Genomic DNA, 11,654 nt, shown 5'->3' with positions numbered 1-11,654 from the left:
CTTCGTTTGGGTCTTCCATTGGGAGATTACTGTGGGCCAACCCCTCAAATTCATTGGCATGATTTTTTTTTCTCATAATTGTTATAAATGATTTTTCTTAAAAAGTAACATTTAAAAAGGTTTTAAAGTTGGGAACTTCAATATAATATAAGTTGGCACGATATTTTTTTCTTTAATTATATTATTTATGTTGTAATAATATTATTTATTTTTATATTTTATTTATTATTGATTTACGAAATAATTGGAGAAAAAAGAGTTTAAAGTTTATTTTTAACAAGTTTTTTCGATTTAAACTTTTAACATAGTATAATTTCAATATTTTGGCCATAACTTAACTATAGACTTCTTTTTCAGCCCATAATATACGGATTCAAAGATAACTGAAAAATCTAGCTAAAGTTATTTCATGGATGAAGCCCAAAAACGCTAGGAAGATATCCAAAAATGGCATGAAAGTTTGACGCGAAAATTATCAAAATATCTTGAAGAATTCTATTTTATATGATTTAGGGCACTTTGTATTTTAAACATTTATGCTATTTTTTGGCCCTATAAATAGACATTATTAGGTTAAAACTTAGAGATGTAGACCTAGTCCTTCTTAGTTTTATTTTGTTTTGTTTTATTTTATGTGTTTCTAAACTCTCTTTTCTAGTTAAAGATTTTATCGAAAGTTGATTTAATAAATTTGTGAGACTTAATTTGCGCTTTAATTCTTCTTTGTTCTTTGGTATTCATGAATCTTCAATTTTAGTTACAATTGCTCAAGTTTATTGATTAGATGACCAATATTCAAGAGCTTAGAATGGTTGTCGAATCAATTAAGATAATTAAATTTGTAGTTCTTTAATTCATTCTAACTCGTTTATATCGTAATTTACATGTGGTGTGGATGTGCAATTTAGCTTAAATGAACCCCCGTTGAGGTGTATTTGTGGGTTAGGGGATTAAGTTTCTCTAGTTATTAATGTTGTTGATAAGTTAAATCTTAGGGGTTGAGTTGCGAGGTTATTTATTAATAAGGGAAGTAATTACAAACAAGTTGTCTTTAAGTTATTGAACAAGTAAGGTAAAATTGGTTGTCCAGTATTGAGTTAACAACTAGAACTAATTTATTAAAGGCATGAAATTATCCTTGCATCGATGATTGAATTTATTAATTTATTAAAAGCCCTTTATTTTATTATTAAAGTAAAATTTAAAATTTTTTTATTTAATAAACTATTCTTATCAAATTCACATAAACATAAAATGTGAATTAGTTTATACTTTTTTAAATAGCTTTACTTTGGGTAAAATATATTTACTTTAATAATAAAATAAAGGGCTTTTATGAGTAAATATCATAGATTAAGAGCTTATTTAACTACAAAAATAGGTTGAGGGCTTGTTTAAACATAATGTAGTGAGTTGAAGGGGAATAAAAAGAAAATAATAAATAAGGAGGGCTTAGAAGGCAATTAGCCACGTTTAAAGTTTAGTGCCGCCACACTGTCAGGCGGCACCATTTCACTTTCTTTGCTCAAAATGATAAATTTGCATATTAGGTCCTTGAATACTTTAGATCATTACATTTCAGTCCGGTGTCGCTTGTAGCAGGCCCTCCACCAGTCCAGTGTCGCCTGTGGCAGGCCCTCCACCAGGCTGTCATGTTTTTTTTGTATTATTTTGGTAAATAAAAAAAATTAATACTATTTTGGTATTTTTTATTTTTTTGTATTATTTTTGTAAAATACCCTAATTATTCTTTAGTTTATGTCTAACTGTAACACATAAGTGATAAATAAACTTTTTCCTCATGTTACTACACAAATACCCAAACGAGGCATTGAAGCTATACCTACAATGTAATGAGGAAAAATGATTATAAATTGTACATCTTTACAATCTTAAGTTAATATACAAGTTACTTTTTGAACGTAATCATATAACAAATTTAATTGACGTGAGAAAATCATACATTGTGGATTAATTCAAATATTTGTTAATAATAAAAATTATTAAAAATATATTATTAAATATTTAATTCAAATAATTGATAATAATAAAAATTTAAAAATTTAAAATAAATGAATATTTTATTTTATTTAATAAGAGTAATTTTATAAAGTAACATTAAAGTGTTAATGTACCAAACATTCTAATGTCACTTTCCTGATATTTTAATTAATACTTTCCATTAGAAAGTAACTTTCTCTTCAATTACACTTAAAAGAATTATTTTCTACTTTCAACTTATTGTCTTCGTTGTGATTGAATCTAAACATAGATCTCATCATTAGTTTTAATCTCACCACTACAATATTTAAATTCATCGCTATAGTAAGTAATATTTTAATTAATATTTTTAGACTAAAGTAACTTTCTCATCAATTACACTTAAAGGAATCATTTTCTACTTTAAATTCAATGTCATCGCTATAGATCTGTCCTTGGGTCGAGTCACTTGGCCTGTCCAAAAAATGAAAAGGTTTAGGTAAAAATATAAGCCCGAAAAATAGGCTGACAAAAAATAAGGCCCGCTTAGAAAATGTGTCAAGCCTCGAGGAAGGCTTTTTTTGGCTTAAGCTTGGCCTGACCCAGCCCGAATTTGCAAAAAAAAAATTATTTTTTACTGCTTTTTACTGTTTTGCTGCTAATTTCTTGTTGTTTTCTTACTATTTTGCTATCATTTCACTATTATGTTGCTACTATTTTGATGTTATTATTTGGGTATTGTATAACTCTTGTTTTATTGTTAATTTTGTTACTATTTTAGAGGTATTTGCTTATTAAGTTGTAACTATCTTAGTGTTATTTAAGTATATATGTTATTTTAAATTTATTTTCAATTTGATGGGAAACATTTATTTTAATATTTTTATTATTTTTGATGTATTATATCTTTTAAAAAATTATATAAAAAATTTTAATACGACTGGGTTGGATTGGGCTTGGGTAAAATTTTAAGTCCATTTTTTAGGTTGGGCGCTGACCTAGCAAACATGCCTAAAATTTTAGTTGGTCCCGACCCATGAGCACCTCTCATCATCACTATGATTGAATCTAAACATAAATCTCATCATAAATTTTATTCACTAGTATAGTATTCAAACTCGTCACTATAAAAAGTAATCTTACTATTACTTCTATTTTTAATCTCACCGAATTAAACTCAATCCGAAATTAAGGGTGAGTTTGAATGGCGGTGGGATGCGATGTGGTGCGTTTAGTTTATGTTTTTGTCTCACGCTACAGTATCGCTAGAGTATCTAATCTCACCATCACCGTTGTTTTTACACTAACTACATATAAACGCACTATTAATCCAAAACCACCTTAAATCTTTAAATTTCTGGGACATAGGCTAGCAGGTTCCCCATCCCAATTTTAATTTTTTTTTATAATTTTTATTGAAACAAAGCGACATTATCGTCGCATGTATATTTTATTGTGTGAAATCGTGGGTGGTAATTTCAAAGAAAAATAAAAACAACACAAAAAACGTAAACCCATGGGTATTACTCTATCACCATTCATTCACGAAGCTTCTTCTGTCTCCTCTTTTGGAAAGTTGCCTTCCATAATTGTTTTTTTTTCCTACTTTTATTTTTTAAAAATTTATTTAAAGATTGACATTTTACGTTTTTAGTTTTTAAAAAACGAACACTAATGATTGAATTATAACGTAATGCATGTTATTACGAATCTCACCTTCTTACCAAGATTATTAATATTATGCATCAAGCATTGGATTAAATTCTTAATAAAAATTGTTATTTTTCAAGATAAATCCTAATAAAGTTGGTTGTGTGCGCATAAAAGAAAAAAAAATGGGTTGAAAATGTTGGCGTTAAAATCAAATAGATGTCTTAGATTGATGATGTTAGCACGCAATATTCTTTAAGATATCAAGCAAAAGGAATATTGGAATGTGCTTTACTTAGGGAGAAGCTTACCGGAAAGCCGACCCTTTCTGAAATTATATCCATTTTAACTTAAACTAATTATAATTCTTGTTAATCATAACTTCACATTTGATTAATGAAGTGAATACAAAGTTTTAATGAATAATTTTATTTAAGATTAAAAAAACTATAAAAGTTATTATTCAGGTTGTGGTTAACTATAGTATATAGGGTTTGTGCCTGTTAAATATTAACTTTCTTATATAAATATAAATATAAATATAAATATAGTATAACTACAAATATATATTGAAGAACCAAATTAATTAGATCACGAATCAGAATATAATTTGATAAAATCTACCTATGGTAACCACGTATGATGAGATTGCATTACACATAACAATTTTGTAAAGTGAGACTCAAACTTGGATACTCAGAGGCTCGCGATTTTAACTTTTACCGATAATGCTAAGGTTCATTGATAACCCTCTTATATTTGTGTGTGCATGTTCTTATTCATTTATATAATGATGTTTTAATTTTTTTGTTGTTGGTGAATTACAATAAAGCTCGAACAACTAACACAATTTAAATCTAAACCACACCTGGGGCGGTGAACCCCGTTGACCATCAAATCATCACATGAGGTTAATAATATTTTAATTATTAAAAAATAATAAAAAATAATAAAAAATAATTTTTTTTTAAAAAAATCTAAATAGATTTAAAGTAAAATAAAAATTAAAATCGTATAAGAATAAAACTCAAAAGATTGGATACCAAATTTTACAAAGGCCTAGTTGCCTACTAAATTTAAACCATGGAGGTACAGAAATATTTGATGGTTAAGATGGAAAGGATAAAAACAAATAATTAAACTTTCTCTGACTAAATCAAAGTTTAAAAAAGGTACACTTTAATGGCTTTTTCTTTTTAAAATAAATTTTCCTTGTAATCTCCTCCTTGCATGAAAGTGAAAGGAATGCATAAAATCCACTAAGAAATTAAAGCCGAATTAAGCATACAACAAAGAAATAGTTACAACACCACCCTCTCATGTTTCAGCTTCATAATCCGAATCTCCCCCTTATATAAACACATTTCCATTAGTGTTGATGAACTAGGAAATCATAATCATGGAGAAGAGAAAAGTGATGGCCACTGATGTTAATGATGAAGAGAAAGGAAACAACAATGTGGATGAAAAGGCGGCGATGGATGCTAATGTTGCTGCGGTTGCGGCGGCATTGAGTGGAGGCCATCGTGCGAGAAAACGATTCGTGGGAGTGAGGCAAAGGCCGTCGGGGAGATGGGTGGCGGAGATTAAAGATACGATTCAAAAGATTAGGGTATGGTTGGGAACTTACGATACTGCTGAAGAAGCAGCCAGAGCTTACGATGAAGCTGCTTATTTGCTTCGTGGAGAAAATACTCGAACCAATTTCTGGCCTTTTTCACCATCTTCCATTTCCAAACCAGCCCTGCCTTCTAAAATCGCCAATCTTCTCTTGCTCAGGCTCAAAGCTAGAAATGATGCTGCTTCTGCATCTTCCAATATGCCTCCCAATTTCCCTCTTAACCAACTAGACACCATTTGCTTTGATGATTTCTTCAATGTTCCTGAAGACTGCAGCACCTCCTCTAGTGATTGCATGCTGGAGAGCTTCGGCTCAACTTGTGCTGATCCCAAATCACTTCATTTGGAGGATAATAATAACGTTGATGGGAACCCTGATTACGTGGGTTCGAAAGAAGACATCGATATCATGGATTTCCAGTTTTTGGATTCTTTTGGATCGTCGTGTGATTACCGTTCTCCGTTTGAGATTGCGGAAGAAATGGTGGAGCCAATGGAGAAGCAGCAAGAAGACATTAATGGCGACGACCTTGATCCCTGCATGCTTAGAGAGACGATGAAGAGAATGAAATATGAACGGAAGTTCTCGGCATCTCTTTACGCCTTCAATGGGATACCTGAATGCTTGAGGCTTAAACAGCGTGAATCAGAAAATAATCACAACATCCAACAACAATGTCAACCATCTAATCTCAGAAACAGTAACAGTTGTGAAAATGAAATGAGATTGGAATTCAAGGAAGAAGATGATCAAGGAATAGGATCTTCATCAGCTTGTGAAATGTGGAGCTTACCTGATCTTCCTTCTATCACCTTCATCAATTAGTTTCCATTAATTTACTACTTACTGCTTCATTTTTATACTCTTAATAAATAAGATTTTGCATACACAGCAAACAAATACAATAATTTTTGTAAGCTTATCAACATTCAGTCAGGATTATTAGAATTTACAAGTCTTAATTTGAATCATTTCATGTGTTCTGTTTTCTAGTAGAGAAAATAAAGGAAGAAAATTTTCTGATATCATTATTTCAGCTTCGATAGCCAAAGTTTTACACTTTTCAGCTCAAGTAATTGCTACTAATAAAAATATTTCATTGACTGTTACTCGTCCTATATGATAAATTATATTGCTCCCATTTTTAGTAAGATTGAGGAAATGAATGAGCTATGGTGTATTAATTACATGACTCTGTGAATGCAACCATGCATTAAATCCAAAATAAAAAGCCCATTACTGCTTCTCTTAAAGGCCCAAACAAAGGACAAGCCTAAGCTGTCTACCAAACATGTGGCTCTAACTCCCATTAACAAATTAAAAAAAAAAAAGTCATCTTCAAGTTTTCTAAAATTAAATCGACGGTGGAATCGATTAAATTACCGATTCGATCGCTTCGGATAGTTCAATTATATAAATCATAAAATGCGAATAAAAGATACCAAGTTTAAGGATATTTTTGAATCATTTCATTTTTATTTTATCTATTTTTATATATACCACGCATAAAATGTTTGAGTGATTTGATTAAATCAAAAGTAATATATTAATAGTAGAATTAAACTAAAAGTAATACCGTCCGCCCTCGTTATAACAGTCTTTCGCTATAATAGCCAAGTTTTTCACTTATAAAAGCAACCATCATGATTATTAAATACATTCTTTATTAAATTAGTTCTCTATAAAATATATTATTTAAAATTTTAAGTAAAATTATAGATATTTCATATAAGGAAGTTTATTAATTATAATTTATTAAATAAAGATTATCTTAGTTAAAATATTATTTTAATAAAATGTTTAAATTTCACATGAAAAAAATCTATTAATTATATTTTATTAAATGGAATAAGGTTCAAGGAGTGGGCTTGAAGATATCAATTCAATAAATTATTAAGTTCTTTAATTAAATATTCTACTATGAATTTGAAACATCATTAACTTATAACTTGATTACTTGAATTTAATAATTCATGATAAATTAATTATTTTAATTTGATAACTCACACTGATTAATTGAACTTATTAGATTTATGAACTTTATAATTAGTCGTGTAAAAGAATGTAAAACCAGATAGGTATAAAAGCAATCATGCATGCGCCTGTTATACGTCTTTTAATTTTGTTGATTTGTTTTCTACTTTCTTTTTTCTTTAACATAGTTCTCACTTCTTTCGTTTGGTGGAAACTTATCCCTCCATAACAGCATGTTAGGTGTACAACAATCCCCTCTCTATACTAAGCAAAATCTTGACAGACAAATGAGACTGTGACAGAGAAGGTTGACTACATATTAATTTGGTAGACTTGAATTTAAGAAACTAAGAATTTAAGATATTCCCAACACAACCAAAATATGAGTGTATTATAAAACTGATCTAAATTTAAACCTTTAATTGAGCTAATGTCACAAATTAATCAGACACCAATTTAGGTGGGAAAAAGATAAATTAATTGAAATCGTAAAAAAAACATATTACCGACAAATGTTGAGTGCAATGGTAAAACACGTTGCACTGTCGAGAAGAGAACTCGTATTCGAACCTTAGAGATAACATTGTTAAGAGAGACAACTAAAACCTGATTTAGTCTAGGGGCATGAAATATTTGTTGATTTCAATATATACATTAGTGGGATTATAAATTAATTTAATTAGAAAAAAGAAAGAAGTAAAGAACTCGCGTTCTTTAGAATAACTACCCACTTGGTTTAAAAAATTAATATCTCAGTAGGTTACAAAATAATTTAATTTTAAAAAATAAAATAAAAACTCACTTTCTTTACAATAACTACCCACTTTCTTTAAAATAATATTCCAAAGAAAAACCACCAACAAATTAAAAGTTTTATATAACAAATATATGAATTAAAAATTTATACAAAAAATTTAAATGTGGCTTTGGTATTTATGATAAAGTTAAAATTTTTGTCTAAGAATAATTATCCTATACACGGTTAGTGACGTAAAAAGAATTTCACAAGTGATAATTAAAAAAGACACTTGACATCATTTTAAATCTGCTTGTGGTAGCACTGGACAGAATAATTACTCTTCATATAAATGGTGTTCTTAGTTCAAATTTTATCATGAATAATATTTTTCTTAATTTATAAAATATACAAAATAAAACACTCTCGCAATAATAAAATTTATTTTGTAAAAATAATATTTTTTAATAATTTTTCAACTGAATTAAAATACTATCTCAATCAAGATCTTTATGACACTAGAGATTTATTTATTACATTAGGGTGGGATTTATTTAATGAGTTTTTAAAGAAATCCAATATAATCTAGGCATGACTCTTAAATATTATCATTTTTTTATTAGAGTTTTTTTTTGAGTGATATTTCATCTATTTTATTAAAAATATATATCTAATAAGTGTGTTATATTTTTATGGGTTGATATTGTTTTTAGGTAAAATGAGTAATTTAAGTAATAAAAAAAACTAAGTAAAAAAATAATACAATTTAAGAGCCACTTTTATAAGGGTAAACTACATTCAAAGTCATTGAATTATTTGTAAGTTTACATTTTGTTCATTCAATTTCAAAAATGTACAAAATGGTCATTTAGTTATTCAAAAGTTTTCATTTAAGTTATTGAACTATTCAAAATTTTTATTTTAAGTTACTGAATTGTTATTTTTTTTTAAAAACAGTCTGGCTAACAAGCTTCAAGTGACAATTCGATGATCAGTAAAGTAGATTAGTACCCATCGACGAGTTAAAAAACATACCTTAGATCCAAGCTAATCTGATAGTCAGTATCAAAAACTGAAGAAAAAAATTGTTTGGGTTTTGGTACTCAAATTCGTGACATTCAAAGTTGTTTCACGAAAAAAACTGAATTGTAGGCAAGAAAGAGAATAAAAACTTTAGATTAGTGTAGACGGTAAATATATAATACCACATAGTAACGATTTTAATAATACAATGACTTAAATGAAAGCTTTCAAATAATTTAATGACCACTTTATAATTTTTACGTGATCAACATATAAACTTACTAATAGTTTAGTGACCATGGATGTAGTTTATCCGTTTTATAATTAAACCTATAATTTATTGTCCTTTTTGGTAGTTTACGGACGGTTTTAACTCAATTCTTGTAAACGATGTGAAATTGAATGGTCGTGGAAGTATTCAAATATCTACTACTGACTTTAATGCTTTGCCATCTTTTTAGTCAAAACTTTTAATTTCCCCACAAAACAAAATAAAATAAGCAAATTTTTTTAAACCTTGGATCTTGAACTATTGGCAGAACAGCACGTTAAATGTACATATTTCCGAGCTCATAAAGAAGAAAAAGTAAATGTATAATGATTTTTTGCCCCCCTAATCTTACCAAAATAAATCATTTTAGTCTTTTATTTAATTTTGTCTCTTTTAACAATTGAATTTATATTTTTTTGTCAAATGATCCCAAAATGGATGGCAAATTTAATGTTTATTAACTTTACTGATGCCACATGGATTGCCACGTAGAGCATTTAATTAATATTTTAAATATTTAAAAAATTTATAAATTTTAGAATTTTTTATATAATTTTAATGATTTTTAATCATTAAAAAAAGTTTATATATATTAAAATTTTAAATTTTAAAATATTAATTAAATTTTGATGTGTCATCCACATGGCAACCTACATGTATGCAATGTCAACAAAGTTAAAAAAATTGTAAATTTTTCTATTCATTTTTAGGGTGATTTGACAAAAAAATGTAAGTTTAAAGGTTAAAAAAAATAAAAAAAATTAAATAGAGAACTAAAATGACTTCTTCTTTTTTTTTATAAAATTGGAGGATCAAATAAGTCATTATGCCAAAAATGAAACCCAACATGACATTTAAATCTACCGGTTAATAAATCAAAATGTTAATAAAATTCTGAATGAATTTGGCTAAATTATGGAATAATATATGCATTAATAACTTCTGTTTTGTTAAATCTAATAATATTAAGTATAAAAGATTTTTAAAATTATCAATTAAAATAATTTTTTTAAACTCACATAACCATAAAAATAATTATACATGTCAAATCGGATTGAAATTAGAGTATATCTAAAATCACTTAAACTTAAAATACCTTATTATTGCATCAGGAAAATAATTGTATGAAACAGTGACACCACGTCATTTGAATCCCTTTTCTAATAATTTTATATAACATCAACATTTTCAGTTTAGAAAAAATCAAATCTAAATTAAAGTCTTAAAATTTAAAATGAAATTATTTCAACTTCTTTTTTCCTCAAATTTGGTAAGGGATTTGACATTCAAAACCAAAATTGCAAAGAAATAGAGGTTCAGTGCAAATGTAGCTAAGTTTGAAGGCAAAATAATTGAGTAGGTGAGTTTTTAAGTGAGTGATTTAATTCCCTATTAAATATTATCCTAAGACCAGTGATGTGTTGAGATGACTCTCCACTAACCATAAATTAGTCTTTGGATTTGGTCTACTTTGTCCCAAACAAGTTTTCGTGTTTTCACATATTCTATTCTCCCCAGTTAAAATCATTTATATAACTAGAGTTATAGTAAATATTTCATTATTTACTTCAAACAGCCTTCTCTTCCATCCATACTTACAAGATTTGACTTTAGGGCTATGTAGAAATGTACAAATATTGACTTCAAACTAATGCCCTGTTTCCTTTGCTTCTTCAACAGGTTGGTGAGATGGAGAATTGGAGACCAATTTTGGACTTGAATTCCTCTAAAAACTCCCCCTTTACGGCTCAACCACTTTCCCACATTGCCTCAAACCTCTCCACGTAATGACAAATTCAACTAATCATTGCCCAAACTTCCCACTTCAAACCCTTTTGTTTTTAGTTATTATTTATTTATGCAATCAGACACAAACTCAAATCAATCATCTTACCATCACATACACTTAACAAATCCTATTTTTGTAATTAAGACAAAAATGAGAGGACAACAACAATAATGATAATAAAACTCGGTCTGAAATTGAAAGTTGGGTTGGAGACAACCATACCACTATCGTTTTTATAATTAAAACCCAACATATTTTTTAAATAAATATTTGGAATCTGAAAATAGAAAAAGGATTGCAAAGATCAAATATCACACCCTCAAGATCCTTAAGCAAAACAATTAAATTTTATATTCCTTAAGCTACCACTTTCATTTGAATGTCCCACACCGAGAGGCTAGTAATATAATAATCAATATGGAACAACCCTAAAATTGTTTAATGCCCATACGGTGTCGTTTTCATGGAGCATCTGCACACGAACGCGCAATCGTAATAATTTGCCTCTCTGCCGTGATGGAGACATATTTGTGCTTTCATTTTTTCTTTTTAACTAATTAAATTATTTTTTTCCTAAAAACCAACATCAGTTTGATGGCAACGTTTTTGT

At 28.3% G+C, this 11,654-nt stretch overlaps 1 protein-coding gene across 1 annotated transcript; it reads left to right on the top strand.

Annotated features, from left to right (window-relative positions):
• The first annotated feature begins 5,029 nt into the window (after positions 1–5,029).
• On the top strand, positions 5,030–6,133 carry LOC107943774 (ethylene-responsive transcription factor ERN1). Its single transcript, XM_016877585.2, has one exon. The coding sequence runs from the start codon at positions 5,030–5,032 to the stop codon at positions 6,074–6,076; it is 1,047 nt and encodes a 348-aa protein (XP_016733074.2). The 3' UTR covers positions 6,077–6,133.
• Positions 6,134–11,654: the final 5,521 nt, after the last annotated feature.

The sequence above is a fragment of the Gossypium hirsutum genome, chromosome D12 (assembly GCF_007990345.1).
Source record: "Gossypium hirsutum isolate 1008001.06 chromosome D12, Gossypium_hirsutum_v2.1, whole genome shotgun sequence".
Taxonomy (NCBI): domain Eukaryota; kingdom Viridiplantae; phylum Streptophyta; class Magnoliopsida; order Malvales; family Malvaceae; genus Gossypium; species Gossypium hirsutum.
This window is presented reverse-complemented; position numbering and strand designations above follow the sequence as displayed.